This window comes from Falco rusticolus, chromosome 4 (genome assembly GCF_015220075.1).
Source record: "Falco rusticolus isolate bFalRus1 chromosome 4, bFalRus1.pri, whole genome shotgun sequence".
NCBI classification, from domain to species: Eukaryota; Metazoa; Chordata; class Aves; order Falconiformes; family Falconidae; genus Falco; species Falco rusticolus.
In genome coordinates, this window is record NC_051190.1 from 108,484,716 (window position 1) to 108,504,077 (window position 19,362).

Here is a 19,362-nt window from a genome sequence, read left to right on the forward strand (position 1 = left end):
CAGCTATCTTACACAGATACACTTTAGCTTCTAACTAATGACCAGTTAGTTCCTGGCTAACAATCAAGACCAGATAATCAGTTGGCATATATGAGAATAGCTCCGCTGAAGTAATTTTATCACTGTGCAAAAAGTGGCAATGCATTTCCAGTAATTTACTTATTGCATCCTAAAACCCCATCCCCCAACCCTCCAGCCAATGATCCTTGGACTCAGCAAAGCAGTCCCCGCATTGTATGAAAAAGCACGTGACTGAAATAACGGTAATAATGCCAAAAAATGGCATTAAAAGGGTCACCGTGAAGTATTTCAATTAGAGCATTTATGTTGAAGTAGTTTCAGCACATTCCCTGTTCCAGAAATGCACTCATACATTGACATGATGCCCATTTATCTGGCTTGTCAAAGGAGCCAGCACATTCCCTGAAAACTTATTAACCTTTAGCAAAATCCAAATCATTGCTTTTGGTAACTCTGTTATTTTTGACATGGGTCATTTTATCATCTCTCTAAGCAAGGGTGCAAGTGTTTGCTTTTGACTCTTCAAGGGTATGAGGTAGTCCTAGTCCTCCTGCAGGTGACTGTGGAGGCTGTCCAACAGCTTCTCTGGATAGAGAAACAGAATTATTTTTAAAGGGTACAACTGCAGCCTCCGAACCAAGTGAAACCCGGTAATTCACCTCACTCGGCAAAGCCATGTGATTCAGAGAATTTACATCGGTAACTTACAAAAATCACAAAATCCGTTGTACTTGGCACAGGGGCTGCTCATGTACTAGGGACCGCAATGAACTCTGCGGCCTAAACACAATTTCAAGCCTTGCACATCAGAGATAAGAACGACCCTGCCATCCAGAGCACCACAATGACCTGCAGAAGAATAAAGGTTTAGCAAATAATTAGACCTTTTTTTTGGCTTTCTTTGCAGGTCCTGTAGCATTGCTGCAATATTTGCTTCTATACATTGAAAATATGAAAAACAGGGAACACACCACCCACCTGCAAAGCTTTTTAATCATTCCCACAGCTCTCTGATAAAATTTGAAATAATCAGGCCTTGCAGGATAAGAGGCAATCCTGTACCTGTGTACTTCCCCTGCTACAAAACCATGACATTTTTCTTTTAACTCCATTCTTTGGCGAACAGTTTTATGTGTGTCAATTACATTCAAGGCCAACTGGATTATTCTTTTATGTGAAGTTCGGTTTCCGGATCTTCAGTGAAGTTTGCTTTCTGTAGCTTCAATTTATCTCTTTTCAAAAAATAGTTTTGATTAACTAGTGTCAGCTATTACATAAGCACCCACCTTCTCTTCAGATACACTACGCAAATGGACGAACACTTCACAAGTCTTTTATATTTCCACCCACCATGTAACGGCTCCCCCAGTACTGTTGTTCCTGCAGTTATTAATTTGGATCTTCTTAAAATTCGGCTCCACAAGAATGTGCTTATGCTGACAAGATTCTTAAGTCTTAGAAAGGTCTATGTAAGTACGCTTTCCTCCCTGCAATTTTAGCAATAGAAGAGTTACTACCAGTATTTAAAATGCTAGAAAACCATAATGAAAACTATTTCCCCTCAGAAGAATATGGTTTATGTATTGTTTCCTTACTCAGGAGGAATTTTAATTGCCTTGTGGAAGTCTGTAATTCTTCTGAGAGCTTTTTACTACAGCCTGGCACTTTTACAGTTGATAACGAGTTCTTACTGTATCACGTATTTGCAAAATACTTTGTACGAAACACTACAAAATTTAAAATACACTTAGGTCTTCCACAAGTTTCATCGAACTAGCCAACAGGGCTGTGCAAAATATCTCAAAGCCTGGGAACAGGTGACAATTTTGCTTTGCAGCTTGCAACATTGACTGCATTTTCCCTAGAGAAACACTGTTTAATGGCATGTCATATCAGGCAAACCCCATGTCTCTCTAACATTTTCATCGTCAAATCAAAAAAAAAAAAAAAAATCCAAACTGGTGCTCATAGGATAGACATACAAATGTCTCCAGTGGCACTGAGTGGAGGGACAGAATTTAGCCCCCCATAAAGTACAAAGGAGAAGGCAACTACAGCCTGGCTAATATCCCGATTTCCTACCTTGCAAACTTCAAAGATGCATATGACACAAGAATACTGTATTTAAGTGTCTTAGAACACATGAAGCTTCTTTCTATGTGATAAATAAATAAAATGAAAGCAGTAATTCCCACGTAAAAATGGATTTTGCTTCTGTATAATCAGAGATAGGGTGGTTATTTTTATATAAATAAATTGCAAAGGAAGGAGAAAGCACGATTTTTCTCAGTAACTTTTCCGGAATTATTTTTCACCCTTGTAGCAATCACAAAGTAAATTTGTTTCTTACCCCATTACGCCCCACTTATCTTGCAGATACACTCAGAAGACAGTCAAGCCAGTACTTAAAAGCTCATCCATCACATCTTTGATCATAACATCAGTACAGTAAGAAAAAAAAAAAAATCCTCTTCCTTGGAGTTATTTTTAAAGATACACACAGGTGCCACAATTTTGAACAAACCCTCTAACTCATCCCACTAAAACACTTAGTGTATGGTCAATTAATTATGAATAAGGCTATGGTTTTGGCACAATATTTAGTATATTTCATGGCAGAGGCACAGGGAAAAGAAGCAGTATTCAACAAAAGCTTAGCAAATATGTTTGCTATAAGCTTCCAGCAGTTAAATAGTAACCAATATTTAATACATTATCAATAAGCATGTACACTTTCTACTATGATTTATATGCTGAATGATAAAAGTTTAGATGTCAGATACTCTCTTTTTTTTTTTTTTTCTGTGGGCCAAAATCAGCAGTTGGTCTTCGTGACCCAGCACTGTCTCCCCTTTAAAGAGCAAATGAGTCAGAATTCTTTAAGTGGTGTGACATAATCACGGCCTTTACGATGAGCCCCAGCTAAAGGCACTGCAGAATTACAGGAGCCATTTCATCCCTGTGTCTAAGCTCACAGGGCACGTATGGAGCTACCAGTATGCTGGCAGATCAGTAGCTATGGGCACAAAATAAGATGCTTTCCATCAATTGCTTCCTAATAACGAAACTAAGGAGAGCTGCGTTCCTTTGGTAACGTAGAGGTCTTCATCTAAAATACAAGGTTCATGTTCAAGTATTTTTTGATTCGCAAAGAACGAGCATGTCTACACGCTGAGGCTCAAAACTGACCAATGTCACTTCAGAGCACAGAGAGGGGAGAACAAAACAAATTCAAGCCTTTATTTTGGAAAGCTCTGGCAAATCTCCAAAGCAGTATGATGAATTTTTTTTTTAAGTTAAAGGGAAGGGTTGGTGCTGAGCACCAGTTGGTGCAAGTCTTAGTAGCAACCACCGCTCTGCAGTTCTGCTTTCCTCTTGGGAGGCAGGAAAGCTGGGTAAAAAGATGAGCTCATGCTCTCATCTCTGGCACGACAAGAGCTAGGACGGATATTTCATCTTGTAAAGACACCAATCCATGTGAAACGTGGGTGGTTTTTTTAAGATTTTCCTGCTTTTCCTATGTGTTTGTTGCATCATACAAAAAAGCCTGTCAGAGTTTGTCAGATCATCCTAGTAGCTAAACGTCCCCAAATACAGATTTTCTTGAGAATCCAGAGGTTGCTGGTTGTCTGTGGGTTTGTTGGCAACACCAAAGGTTCCTAACTAATGACTGAGACAGTGTGCTGTCCCTACAAGCCACTCCAAATGAAGCTGTGTTTTTGCCAAGTTTTTGCTTCATATCATCATTATTTGATGCTCACAGAGACAGTGAGCAACTGTGTCAGCTTTGTGCACCAGGAACTACAAAAACATTCAACAATTATAAAATATACATTTATTTTAAACTTTTACTTCATGTGTTACTTTCAAGGATAGTTAAAGGTAAACCAGGCTGAAAGAGTAAATAAGCCTGCTTATGACAGCAGAAAATAGACCTGAATATTAAGAAGAAACATATCTCAAAAGGGAAGCACAGTGAGACTTAAATCCAATTTGTAAGATAAAATCTAACCAGACCACTTACTATTGCCATCTGATAGCACTCAATATTGCTTGAAATTCATTAATACGCTAGGTAACCTAAGTACAGTGCGTGTATACAAAATTAATTCTATTAATTTCTACATTAGAAAAATCTACCGAAAGAGGAGGAGAATAATTATAAAGCAGTCTTACCCATCTGTGGAAAAGGCATAGCAAAACCAATCTAAACCTCAGAAGAATAATTATCCCATGAGACACTCACCTCCTGGGAGTGCCCATTATTGTGTTACGAGAACATAAAACTGACAGCTATTCAGAAAGACCTTCAGAGCAATTTTGGTTTAGCTCTACTGCTTATCTTACCTTGTCATCTTTTTAGAATACCTACAAGCTCCCAGCTAACTTACCAATATTATATTTTATTTTTACAAGCAAGCCGTAAATGCTTCTTTTACAGCATATACTTTGCCTAACAGACCAAATGTTGGAAAAAACGTTACGCATCTTAAGTAAAAGGCTATTCACATTTAAACGGTTTTATAGAGTAATAATACTTCATTTAGATCTGCCTACTAACTGATGATTGCTTAGTCAGATTAGGTGGAACTCCAAATGAGACAGAAGCAAAGCATTTCATTATCATTAAATATTCCCATTATGGCAGCATTTGGAACCCAAAATCAGTTATGTCCAACTGCTAACAAGTACAGTTTAAAAATAAAACACAGCAGTTGCTGACCTAAAAGTGCTCTTGATTATAGTGTGCGGCAAGCATCCAACAGATAAAAGGAAAAGGGATGGAAAAGCAAAAGGGTAACAGGAGGGCTATCCATATCAGTCATAAGTACCAGTCACAGCATCCTCCCGTAACTATTAAGAGAATAGTTTTATCCGAACGCAACGCAAAGATAGCTAGAAAACAGAAGATGGTGTTAAAACCACACAAAATTTAAGAAGCACAGAGAATCACATATATACACTAGGGATAACTTCAGCTGATTTATTATTACATTAGGAAGCTTTGCTTATAAATGTTAAGAAAAATGGTGGGGATTTAGTTCCTTCTGAGAGCATGAGAAAAAACCAACCTCAATACATTTATGCTACATTTTTATTGAAGTGACACATCACATAAATAATAAAATTATTCTGGATCAAGGTTTTGTAATAACTTATTTCTGCTGAAGAGTGAATTATTCAAGAGCAAACTGCAGCTCACCCTCAGCATATCCTTCCCTGCTTAAGCTGCACCAGAAAAACAGCACCTGACTTCATCGTATTTTCAAAGACATGCCTATACCCTATTGCACAGCAGTTTGATTTTCATTTTATCTGATGTCAGTCAATTTACTTACACCGCTGCTGTGCAAAGTCTGGTCCACAGTCCCCAAATGGCAAACATCTTCAATAGAGAAATGCTTCTTTTCTGAAACTAATTTATTGTCTAGAAGAACCACATTTCCTCCCAGCTTCTCACTCATTAGGGTCCAAAACTCAGTCCCTGCTGGAGTGAGGAGGCCAGATCTGAAAGCAGTCATGTATATCTGATGAGGTTGACGAGACACACGATTGGTGCCATTAGACAGTGAAATTCAGGAGGACGCCGAGTTCTGCCGCAGACAATTTACAATGACATAACCCTTGGCTAAAGGGAGCCCTGAAATGTGAGCTTCCATTTAACAACCCAGCGGTCGTGGGCAAAACCACAACTGAAACATCAACATGAGGTGGTGCTTCATGATCATTAGCTGCAAATCACACCACCCCAAGAAATGCATTGCAGGCACTTTTGATACAGCAGGAGAGCCTTGTACAAATGCTAATCTCAAAACACTCACTTGAAAATGCTCCAGTGGTTTTATAACAGTGGAAGAGATGACTGATTAGGTGCCAAAATGGTTTGATGCCAGCACTGAAGAAAGCCTTTGCAGCTCTTAGGATTTCTCCTAAAACAGATTCAACTTTAACTTGTAATGTCCTTCAAAGTACAGGTATCTTTTTGCATCAGTTCCAGCCAGGATTTCAGAGCTGTGCCATGACTGCTCCAGCTGCTGTACAGAAGTGTTTGTCTAGCAGGCATACTACTTATTGCACGTCCTAGACCGGTGCACTACATTCCATCACCACTTATTCTGTATCTAAACAACTATCTTCATTGTTTTCTGAATAATGGGTGACAAATACTTGCATGGTTTACTTTAAAAGTGCTGCAAAATATGTATTAGCATTAAATTTATCAAAAAGTGAATACAAGTGGGAATAAAATAGCATAATCAGGACTAAAGAAACATCTCCTAGGAGGCAAAAAATGAATGTAGCCTTCAGCTGAGAGAGACCCCCATGACAGTCCAACTCAATAAAAAAATTTATATCAGAGCGCCAAAATTTGATTTATAAAACTTACAATTGCTCCATTGATTTCAGTAGGGTGGGAGTGATTTATTTCAGGCAAAGAGATGTCCAGAATTATATATAAGCATCGTGAGCTCAGAAATGCCAGCGGCCATGGTGTTAACAGTAGATGGTTCTCATGCTCTTCTCTCAGTAAGCTCAGTAGCAGCGACTACAATATACTCAACTTCACTTCATTAATTATAATTATTTTGTAATTATAATTGTTTTGTAATTATAATTATTTTATTCATGCACTATGAGCCAGAGCCAGCCATTCTCTGATTTATTCCTTACAGTCCAGAACTCTTGCCACTGAAGGGGCACTTGAGTTTTGCAGCCGTGTCCAGATCTACAGAAAGATTGTCCTACAACAGAATTCACATGAACTGCTATAGTAGTAAAGACTAAAATGACCTACAGAACTACTAAAGTATATTCCTCAAACCATCCAGTGGATGAACATAGATTCTGCTAGCTAAATATCTAACCTGATGAAAAAAAGCCCTATTAAAAAACCTCCTTAAAAGCTAAGCTAAAAAACTACCAAAATCCCAGCCCAGAAGCAGTATTAAACACTTTTTAATTCAAATCCAGATTAAGTTCAATTCCTTCATCCATAAATACTGTGAAGATAACCTTGAATCTTTACCTATAACAAAAATAAAGCACAGCAGCCCTGACCAAACACCAGCAGTATGCAATCATATTTAAAAATGGATACGTTCCAGTGGCTATATCCTAACGTGGCTGAAGAAGTTCACCGAAGCTCAACTTTTTTCTGAATATGCTCATATACATTTACCAGCATATATAGATGTAGATTTCTCTACCTTATACACTCATTAGGATTCAGTCTTTATTTTCACAAGTGTGATCTGTCTACTCCATCTCACACACTCACTACAACTGCTTCAATCACTTCAGGTTCCAGTCGGTTTCTCATAAAAGAGTATATGGAATAATTGGCAAATTTTCTTCCCTCCAAGCCCTGACTTCCAAAATAAGTCAGTGATTTTTTTATTCAGAGTTTCACAGGTCCAGCGAGACAAAAGACAAACCAGTGACCCAGCTCAGGGACTTATTGGGAGGGAGCACCCTGACATCTGGAAATGACAAAGGATGGGGTTTGCAATTAAAGGACAGCACTTTTTAAATTGAGGTTAAATTTCTAACGCTTCTAAATGCTCCTTGTATTACTCTCCATTCCCATAAGTGAGAGCAAACCACAGTCTGTCTCCCAGCCCCTCTGAGCTTTCCTGTGGGGATGGAGCCACCTCGCCCCAAGCCTTATGCAGCAGCAGAACCCCGGTTTGAATCTGAATTTTAGACATCATTGCAAATACTTCTGCTGCCTCAAATAACTGAGCACGTTTCAAAACCAAGTGGCTGTCTACACTGGCACAATGCAGGGGCAAGGTACAGAGGGAGACAGAAGTAAACAAATCCAATCTTCAGTGCAAAGTTCAGTGGAGTAAATATTTCTAGTCCAGCAGGAGCAGCCCCGCAGCGCTGCAGTGCTGCAGCTGGAGCATCTTTTCTCAACAGCACAGAAAGCTGTCTTAGCTGTTGAGAACGTTGTTGGAGAGGGACACAGGGATGAAAACTGCTGTTGCATTATGAGTCGAAATGAGTCTCAGGAGCTTTTCATCACCATTTCCAGGCTAAGATTGCCGTAGCAAGCAGTGGGAGATGAATTCCCTGCCTCCACTCTGATTTCAGCTGCAAGGAGCCGTAGGGTGTGGATGTGGAAGGACATCAAGAAGGAGCTCGAGCGGCTGTGCTTGCACCGGGTGGCATGTCCCAGAAAGCTCCACAGCTGCCCAAAGCACAGCAGGAGGCTGAGCAGGAGAGAAGGAAAGGGGGTAAGGGAACAGCCTGCCTCGACCCCCTGCTGCCGCCGTGGCCCCTGTGAGAAGAGCCACCCGGCAGAGATCTGCTGGATCACACCTGCGCCTGCCAGCTGCCCTTCAACCCAGCGCTTTAATGTGGTTTCTGCTCTCTCGCGCTACTCGTTCCGGACAAAAAGAGCAGGTCAGGTCAGACAAAACTGCTGCTGAATGTTTGTCTTGGCGGCTATTTATTTCTTTATATATTTTTAGTAGCGCGGACAGGGCCTCAGCGGGCACCTCTGCCTCTCGGGCTCATCCCGAAGTGCTTCTGCAGGCTGGGCTAGTCATCTACTAGCCCATCTCACCACCTGCTTCTGAGGGCCTTCAGTTCTGACCACTAAGGTGAGTATTTTCAGCCAGCAGCTTCACTACATCAAACAGTTATTATCACTCTGAGCACTCTTTTCATTAGCCAAACATTTCTCTACACTCTTTTAAGCTGAAACCACCACTTCTACTTAATAGAATAGCAATTAACTTGAAATACTTGGCTTTTTACTGCAATGCATCACTCTTTCACAGTCTGATATGCTAATAAAAACTGTATGCTAACATAATGTATAAAATATCATCTCTGACTTTAAACTAAACCAAAATTTATTGGCTCCAACAGTGCAATACTGATGTACCCAATGAATATTAATGTATTAACTTAGGTAGCAGAGTCCTATGCCATCAGGGAAATAAATCAGAGTGGAGGAGACCATACAGTGCACTGGAGAAAGTCTCAGCTTTTCTGTTTTAGTAGAATTTTAATTCTACCCAAATTGAATGTGGCTCCAGACTGAAAAGTAAAGTTGAAATGATAAGGTATTTTATGCTACATGGCAGCTCTCATATACTATAAAATATTCCTTCAGCCCCCTAGTAAACAAATTAATTGGCAATCTTGCAAACAAAAATCTCAAGTTCTTTTACTTCTTCTAAGGCATCATTAGCAATTATAGGATGCTGGCAGGACAAATTATGCTCTCAGTTATACCTCTACAACCCACCTCTCTCTCCTGCTTATGCTCTTAATCCTTACCCAGCTCCACTGAAAATGCAAATCTTTACAATTATGACTGTAGGGATAATGGTACAACATCACTGCAGTAAAAATGCCCATTTACCTCAATGGTGCTTAAACTCTTAAGTCTTGCACTGGCATGGATAAACATAAATTAACCTCAATGTTTAAATGTTTAAGCTATTATTGAGCAACCACCACCCAAAACCAAGCCAGCAAACAGCACTCCTAGACTCCAGAGAGCTACACCCATCCATTTCATCTGAAAAAGGAAGCTGATGCAATGCAAGATGACATGAGAAAGTGATGATTGATTTCGTTCCTCATGAATAACAAAGTACTCCCTAACTCCATGAAGAAGCAGGTAAGTGCAGGAAGTAACTGAAGTTACTTTTGAAACAAAAGTTACAGCAAACAACAAAAAAAAGAAAACTCGAAGTATGGTGGGACCAGAGAGAATTATCCAGAAAAAACCACACCACATCTCAAATAGCTGTACAGTTTAGGTTCTCTTCTGATTTCCAAGTTGTGTGCTTTTTTTTCCTGTTCAATGGGAAAAGGACATGCCTACCTTACCCACTTTTAAAGTTAGTTGTTAATATCCAATTCCGCTCTATAGTTATTCAGTTTACTGATTTGGAATTTCATCTTCCAAACAAACTGTTACTGCAAATCTTTTGAGAAGTATCTCTTGTGACCTTTGAGATGTTTTCTTAGAAGAAACATAATTTTGAATTACAATTGTGCAGCAGACCTTGCACACCGATGTCTCACTGAGTAAACTGAATTAAGGTCAAAATCAACTGCTCCTTTGTTACTCTCTGGTACTAGAAACTAACCTAGGAATAAGACATTTTGGCTTGAATAAGAAATACAATTAATGAAGTAGCGGACATTTGTGCTGCCATTAATGCATTACAAAACAAACAGATGTGCTGAAAGTTTGGCTTGAAAAAGCTTTCACAGCATATTTATTATCCATCCTACCGATAAATTCTAGTTACTAATACAGTGTACTTTTCACATTCACGAACCAAGTATGTATAAGAGAAACTTAAAAGTATCAAAATATAAAAGTCATAATAACAAAAATGTTACACGACCAAGGGAAGACCAAATGCCCATCTCACCCAATGCACCATTTCCAACAACGGGCAACAACACTGGCTCAGGGGAAGAGTTTGAGAGCGGGACAACCAAGCTGAAGGAGGCTCCTTCCCACATGACACCGTCAGAGCTACATCATACCCACTCACTCTGGAATGCTTTGGACATAAACAATCCCACAGCAGACATCAGTACCCACACAGAATAACCACGGGAAAAGTTTTATGTATGCATTGCTTTTTCTTAACTTCAAATACAGAATGTGGCCAGCTGCCATTATTTGGTCTATGGAGTAAAAAAACCACAAACTGTAGACAGGTTCACTTCCGATATTTCAATTTTATGACTGCTGAACTGCATTGAATTTTAAAAGCGGCAACACTGCAGTATAACTGTAAAAGTATTATGCTGAATTAGAACAATTCTTCTGAACAACACGGCCATTTACACCAGCATCCTAATATAATACATATTTATAATAGAGTGCCTGGTGAGATAAATGAGTCATACTGTAAATAGCCATCAGGGATATGGAAAGTAATAGTTTCTCATGACCTGCTACATGTGTACAAAAGCAGGTGACTGAAATGATGTAAATATTAAGATGGTATCTTTAGCAGGCACTCCTCTACCCTGGAGGGAGAGCGACAGGAACACTGTTGTGCACCTCCATTCCCTGTGCTTTAACGAACACCCAAGCTGCAGTGCACACCTCTCAAGAAGCAGTTCTGCTGGTTAAAAAGGCAACAGAGAAGGAGTATAAACACACTGCTCGGTCACTGGGGGTTAACATCAGGAAGGTCAAAGGCCAAACAAGAAGGGCTTCTGCAAGCAATGCCGGCAACAAAAGCAAGTTCAGGGAAAATGCAGGTTCAGAGAGGAACAGGGTAGACAACCCACCAACAGGCAATATTGAAAAGCTTGCTTCCAGACCTCTGCATTTATCTCTACGGTTTGGGAAAGGGATGAGCAGCTGACAGCATGGATGTAACTGGTAAGGGACTCATGAGCAAAATAGATTCATTTATTCAAATACCTGGGGCTGGATGGGATTCAGCCAAGGGTGCCAAAATAGTTGGCTGATGTGATTGTGTGGCCATGATGCATGAAAAAATGTACACGATCAGGGTAGGTCCCCAGCAACCAGAAAAATGTTGATGTTATGCTTACTTTAAGAAAGGCGAGAAGGAGGACCAAGAGAACAACAGGCTGGTCCCTGGACAGGGCAGGACACGCATTCCTTGGAGTCCGCTTCCAGCCACATGAAGGACGAGGCGGCAGTCAAAACCAGTCAACACAGGCTGACTGCTTTCTGTAACAAAATGATCTGCTATGTGGATGAGGAGAGAGAGGTGGATGCAATATACCTCGCCTTCTCAATTTTTTTGACGCTCTGACCCTCCTGTACTCCTTTGGGAGTTGAGGAAGTACGGGCTAGAGGAACAGACTGCGGGGTCAGTTGAGAACTGGTTGGTTGGACTGCCAGTCCTGAAGGGTGAGAATCAATGGCCTTACAACTGCTTGGCAGCTGGTAACGAGCACAATACCCCGACATCAATAGTGGGCTGATATTGTTCAATATCTTCAGCAATTACTTCAGTGATAAAGCAGACCCCTCGGCAACTTTGTGGACAACGGTAAACTACCATTTAGCTTAACCTCACCCTGAGAGATTCAGTTCAGAAGAGCCTTGATAAACTGAGGATTGGGACAACAGAAACTTCATCATGTTCTACAAGAAGGGCCAGGTGCAGTCTCTGAGGCAGACCAACACCATACATCACCCAAGGGTGGGAACTGACTGGCCGTATAGCAGCATTGCTGGCATGACCTGGGGGTCACGGTGCCCTCCAAACTGAATACGAGCCAACGGTGTGCTTCCCTCACGAGTAACACAAACACCATACAGAAGGCACGTTACCCCCAACGAGAGGTTAAGGGAGCGGGGCTTTGTTCATGGGGCAAAGGGGAGGCCAAGAGGCAGTCTAATAGTAGGCTACCATTGCTTAAAGAGCAGCTGGAGTGACAGACCCAAACTCTCCTCAGTAGCAGCAGACGATGCAACACCTGGCAAACATCACAAACTACAGCTTGGATGGTTCAGAGTGGACAAGTACGATTAAACTAAATTCAGCAGCAGTGGAACAGGCTGCACAGAGAGATGGTGCAGTGCCTGTTCTTGGAGGTCTTCAAGGCTAAGCTGGACAAAGCCATGGTTCACCAGATACAGTGCTGGAAATGATTTTGATTCAAGACCTCCAAAGGCCCCTTCCAACCAACTTGTCTACGATTCAATGAAAAGATGATTGCCCACCTCCCTCGCACAGCCCTTTTGCCAGCTGTCTTAGCTCCCAGAAGTGCAGCAGGTAGGGTTAAACAAAGCCGTGGTTTTTAGGCTGCACAAATTAACCAAGCTTGTTTTGGGTGGAACAAGGTCAGGAAACATCTTAACCAAGGATATCTGTGGGAAGATCTGAGAAAAGTTACTTCCAGCAAGGCAGAGACGATAAGCAATTGAGGATGGGCTGGAAAAAACAGCTGCAACATGTTTCAGTGTTGGCAATAGCTGCTATGTAAGTAGCTGCACGCTTCTTGGCTTCTGCCAGGATTGCTCCCTGAGCACAGCAAGAACTCTCTACCTTCCTCACCTCCCAGCAGTGGCTCTACAAACAGCTGCAAGAAATTTCATGTCTTGTCCTCTTTTTTTTTTTCTTTTTTTTCCCCCTGATTTCCAACCAACCAGGCAGGTCCAGCTCACTGACACATACTGCATTTCTCAAACAGGGAAACTCACCAGGAGTTCAAAATTCATCATGCTACATCCAAGCAGAAATGCCAGCCCTGCTGGACAGTCAACATCTCAGCCAAAAGTCTCCCATAAAAGCAGTTTAGAAGCTGATTAACAAGATTTAAACAGCTAATTAGTCAAGACGCAATGCACATAGGTACACAGAGTGCAGGGCTAATAAACTGGTGTCATGATGGTGAATGAAGAGGTAAGAACAGCCTAAACTTCAGCTAATGGCTTCTGATGGTGTGGCACTGGCAGAGGTAATCCAGTGGCTGAAAGCCTGTCGAGAGCCACAAAGAGTAAGTCAGAGATACCACAGGATGCAGGGCTTGGTATATTCTTTCCAAAGGAGATAAGATCAGCATTATCTTCTTCTGCCTGAATCTGCCAAAGAAATGATTGGGTCAGGCTGGCATGTCATTTATGCTTACTTAGAACAGATTGATCTGATCCAGTCTCTACCACCCTTAAGACATACCTGTGCATTGGGACATTCGGACACAAACTCACCAATTACTGGCAAGCTGCTGAGACAAACTGGTTTGGTCCCTCCATCAGGCCTGATTGCCCAAAGACACCTGGACAGAGGGGCATAATGAAACGTTTCCAAGGATTTGTCTCAGCCATGTAGAAGTTGTGCATCTAGTCTCAGCTAGTCATTTAGGCTACTTTAATTATCAGTCTAGAGAGATGCTTCCAGGTGTGTTTGATTCCTGTGTAAGATGGATGGAATAAAACTCTCTTCCACGCCCCCCCCCAAGACAGCTACATCCCTCCACTCCTACCATAGGGAAGAAGAAATTTCAGAACGGTATGACAACCGGTCCATCACAGGGGAGGTTTTGAGAGGGTTTTTATCTCTACCTCGACAGCACTGAATCTGCTATGTGACTGTGCGCTGGAAGAAAAGATAAAAACGAAATACTAGATAAAAATATTGCTTAACTAAATTTTTCAGACTTTTGGAAGGGCAATTATTCTGAAGTCAAGAATTTTTCATCCAAAGATATGAAGAGGTCTCTGTGCACAAAGGAGACGCACAACACACATATGTATATGCATGACTTTATCAATATAGCTCAGAGCAAGGTTGCACTTTCATTTGTCTAAAACTGAAATCCTATTGCCCACATGAATTAAGAGAATGCTGATAGAGAAAATATCTCACGGAATCAATTTCAATCCCTGCATGAATACACACACAAACTGATTTCAGGGGAGTGCAAAATTTGCCCCTGAAGAGTTTTAATTTATGTGAAATCACCACAGGATAGTTAATTTCCAGTCCAGAATATAAAATTTTGCTACATATTTTGCTGTTGCTACATAGTCAAAGCTCCTGTTAACAGTAGGACCTCTAAAAATATGCCAAAGGAATTTAACGTATCTAACATAAAGAAAACATCCAACAGCCTCCTGCAACTCAGCCCCACTATCTGTGTTTTATAAATTAGATGTTGGCTGTGCTGTAGCTCTGCTCAAAAATTATCTGTATCCATACTTTTTATTTCAAGTAAGAATTCTTTTGACCATTTTTAAAACAAAGGTAGGAAATGGGAACAGAATTGTAAGTAAATTATTTCTTTTGACAGAGAGACAGGAAATCACTGTTTTAGTTTCTAAATCCTGAGTTTAAGAAGTTCCCTTCAAGAGGAACATTTGCTCATTTTTTAGCGGGCACATGCTTCAACAAAGAAAGTTGAGAAGGGTGACACTAAACCGACAATTAGCAACACTGATTTTGATATCAGAACATGTTTTTTCCTCAGATGAACTGAACAGTGACAATAATGAAGTTTTATTCCTTCCTCTCATGTGACACCCATTTACTGAAGATGTTCTCCTCCGTCCCAGGTCTGCAGGAGGTCAGGCTACCCTCACAAAGATCTCTCTGGAGAACAGAACTGCCACACAACCCATTAGATCCCATAAAAACATCAGCAAAACACTGACCTTTCCCCAGGCTGGATACTTGGGGCTGGACTTGTGGCACAGCTTTTATTTTATTTTCCAAGAGAAAAGCTTCAGTGAAATAAATTTCACTGGACTGTAGCTTATTCCACTCTGCCAGGGAGGAAAACAAAAGGAAATGCCTAACTCTCCTGAAAAGCATTCAGCGCTCAAAGCCACGCTAATGACAGGGAAGGAAACAGAAGATTACTCTCATTCCTGACCCAAACTTAGCTTTAAATGGTTAGGATGGCACAAATAAGAACAATGACGTGCCACTTCACTCGGTGCTTAACACAGTACAACATCTGGAGCACGAAAGAAACAGAGAAAATAAAATACTAGAGCACCGTACCTGATCTTGAATCAAATCCCACGTATTACTGACAGCTCTCTCCTTTCAGACCCATCTAGTGTTTCTTGCTACATCTTTTCTATTAAATAGAACAGCCTTTTAGTCCTTTTGTAGAGATCAGTGTGCAAGGCACAGAGGTCAAGACGCAGAGTCTATGTCATTAAAAGACCGGCAAGGTACAGGGCCCAGAACGTGTAAGACCGTGAATTCCCCCCACGGCCGATCATTTTCAGATCTGAGTGCGGTTAAAATTAAGGGTACTTAGCACTTACCCGAACTGAAGCTGCATACAAAAATACAGCATTGCTTTTAATTACAGCATTCAGATCCTTCTGGGGAGGGTCCTAATGACAAGGTATTTTGTATGCCAAGCTATGTCCCCCTCCCAGCAGGCATCAGCTTTACTCCCTCAATTGACCTTTCCTTGCAACTCCTTTTCAAGAAAGGAAAAGGCATTACAGCTGAGCAAAAAAACCCAACCCTACCAGTAACAAAATGTTAAGTTATATTTTAAAAATCACTCTGACCTGGCACTGCTACCAAAGAGGCTTCCTCACTCCTAAAAACAGTAAATTTTATCATTTTACACCTCAAAGTCCAATAAGCTTTCCCAAAATCCTCCTTCAGAAGAAAATGAACTCAAACAGCAACATTTAAAAAAGTTCTTACAGTCATTCTAACAATCATCAGTTTTAATTCTGTAATCACCTAATCCTAAAATACCTTTTGAAATGTTGTCTAACGCATTTGAAAAACCCATCTCCCTCCTGCTTTCCCTTCTCCAATCCTGAGATACACCTAAAGCCATAAACTTTCAGGAAAATGGCATCATCCACTTTGCTCTGCATCCACAAACCCACTGCCACTCATTCAATTTAAGAAAAGTAACTATTGTGAATTGTAAATACAACAGTATTTCACCCTTCCTCTCTTGGGTCTTCAGCACTGTTTGCCTACTAGTCTTTTAACTTATCATGTATGTACCAATTAGTAATGCTGCTATAAAATTAAAGTATTGTGAGATGATGAGAGGTTTAAAAGACAAATGGAAATGGTTACGCTGAAATAAGTTTGCGACTAATTCTCACCATGACCTTATCCAACGAAGTATTTCAGGCTTCTTGTGGATTAATCGCTATATTAGTGTCTTCAGCCGAAGTGATCCAGGCATTTTATTAAGTTTCACAGGACACCATGCCTGAGACTATAATGTCCTATATACCACACCCTTATTTTTACTAACATTTTATGAAAATGCACCTTTCTGAAAAGCAGTTAGTGTTGACTTGGAGGAATCCAAGGACAGTGGCTGCACCATCTCCCTCACTCATTCACCCTTTCTCATGTCAAATCGAGCACCTTATTTCTACTTCAACTTTATCTGGTTTCTGTTTCTGATTAATTTTCCACTAAATTAAATTTTAAAAAGCCTTTAGCACTCCCTATCTCCTCTCTGTGGAGGAATTTGCACGCTGTAATCAAGCTCTCCCTCAAACTCCTTTTTGATAAAATGAGCCCAATGTGTTTTTTACCTTCACTGTATCAAACACATTCAGTACTCTGGTCCCGCATCATTCTGATGTCCGTCTCATTTGCTGTCAACCTTATACAACTTTTCCAGTCTCTTTTTTGAAGGAGATGAGGGGGACTGGCACAGTACACTGGTACCACCTCCACCAGTGACATGCCCACTGTAAGTCATCGATCTGCTCCTGGTGGGTACTGCACTACGTACGTGTTCTCAGAGTTCACGAGCTCATTTTGTCACAGCCTCTCTCGAGTTGCATTTATCACTATCACCCCTCAACAAAATACCAGTCACTGCTTGCTGGAGCACTGTAACCCCATTCTGACAGTCAATCAGAGATCACCCTTTAAAGCAGAAACTGCTTCAGTGTTTTTTTGGACTGGCTCAGCTTGTTCAAATGAGCACGCTGATCCATACGGCTGCCTTGTCTTCCTCATTATGTACATCCACTATAGACACCAGCAGCAATTTTGTGCACTTGAAGATTATTGATCAAAGCTTCATTCCTCTGCAACTCAAACAGCCATAAACCCAGTTCAGTCTTCATTCTTCACAAGTACTTTGTGGTAAATGTCATATTACTTTTCAAACCTATTCAGATCACCGCGCTATAATCTGTTTCATATTGAAATTACATTGAAAAAAATCTGCAGCAAATCAGCAAAGCAGCAAAACTAGGGCCAATGTCCTGTTTCATGCCAGCTCTTTTCATTGCTCAGGCTATTTGAAAAGCCACAAAAAAACAGCAGAGCTCATCGACACTCACCAAGTGACTCAACTGTCATGGAATATAAAGCAAATCCAGGGAGAGAGAGAAATGCAATGGTGGTGCACTGAAACAACAGCAAATACAGCCAGTGCCATACCTTTCATTATAGATTTACTGTGAAGTGCTAGTACAGCTAAAAGTGGGAAGACTGTCCAGATTGATCTTAGTACTCTGTCACCTTGCAAATAAGCATTTTGCAAATTCTTCTGGTCACAAAACCATAAGAGTGCACCACTCATATTGTCCAACACATGCATATTAAATGAACTTTCCTAATCATGTAGCAAAGGGAACAAGTTACCAAAGAAGTGGTAAAACCTGAACACCCATCGATAAATATATAATTGATAGAAAGGATAACTTTTCACTTTCCTCCTAAGTTGGTGAGAGTTAATCAGGAGTTAGTCGAGGGCCGCTCTGCATCTTAAGGACTAGAGATTGTTAAAAGCCACTGAAAACGCACAGTCCAATAGATACAAAACATGGTTCCAAGCTGCAAAATTTCAGTCCAAATTCAGATTTTGAACATCTTAATTTCCCCCCCCCCCCAACTAAATAGTGTCTTAAAGTTACCCTTACATTTTATCAGCTGCATTCTCAAGAATGAAGGTAAAATTTGTGGCTTACCGATGCAAGAAAAACCACAGCAGGGATTTAAGAGTTTGGTTTGTTCAATTTAAGAGCACTGCATACTGCCTTCAGCCTAGCTGGCAGGTAGGGGAGCATGAGGGGGAGAGGAAATGTTGCTGGGGGGGAGAACACAGGAGGTTGTTTTGAGGCAAGGGAGCACTGAAGACCATGGGGACTCAGCTGCAGATATTGGGGTGAAGCACATGGAGAGGAGGTGAAGTCATGTAGCAGAGTGGGTATGTTACGAACCCATAGGAAACCAGGGTTCATTGCAGTTCTGCTCATGGAACAACTTGTTCTTGATCATGATGATTGCCTAATGAGGAAGTATTACATTCATCCTCTCTGGTGCCAGGCTGCACTGGCATAACTGTACATTTAGCCAAAGACTTCATTCATTGTCCTTTTATACCTGCAATTGTGAATCATGTCTGCCTTTGCATATTCATGCCTAAGCCTGCAATTAACCTCCCAGCCATGTTACTCATGGTTAGAAATTGCCAGGTTCCTGATGTATTATTTATTTATTTTTGTTTGGGCAATGAAGATACGGTAAGCAGATATAAATTTAAATGGTATTCTATATACTGTCTAGCCTACACCTCATTATTAACAGTAAGCGACTCTTATCACAGTCAGATACAAAGTCAACATCCTATGACAGAACAGCCTCTCTGAATCAGACAGTGAGACATTTAAGAACAAATTAGAACTTGGAACCGAATAAAAGGAAAAGCAACATGCAAATCTTTCACCCAAAATCTTCTGTTATAAAGAATGAGTGTTTGCTTAGCAAAATACATACAAATACTTGTGTTCGGGTATCAAGTATTGAAAATGAGGTCTTCTCCAAATTCTGTCCTGCTGTCAGCATCAGCACAATGCTGACTGTTCACACTTCTCAAGCACTAGGGCTTAGCACCATACATTTGAGG

The 19,362-nt window shown here is 40.8% G+C and overlaps 1 protein-coding gene across 3 annotated transcripts in view; it reads right to left on the bottom strand.

Moving 5' to 3' along the window:
* CHN2 (chimerin 2) overlaps nucleotides 1-19,362 on the bottom strand; it is a 163,333-nt gene that overhangs the window by 103,796 nt on the left and 40,175 nt on the right. The window contains exon 1 of one of the 3 annotated variants that reach the window (XM_037384162.1): nucleotides 5,361-5,497. The exons of the other annotated variants lie outside the window; for them this stretch is intronic. Coding sequence (XP_037240059.1) covers nucleotides 5,361-5,486 — 126 coding nt within the window. The 5' untranslated portion in view covers nucleotides 5,487-5,497. Of the gene's footprint in view, nucleotides 1-5,360; nucleotides 5,498-19,362 lie in introns of those variants that run through there. 3 annotated transcript variants of the gene reach the window in all.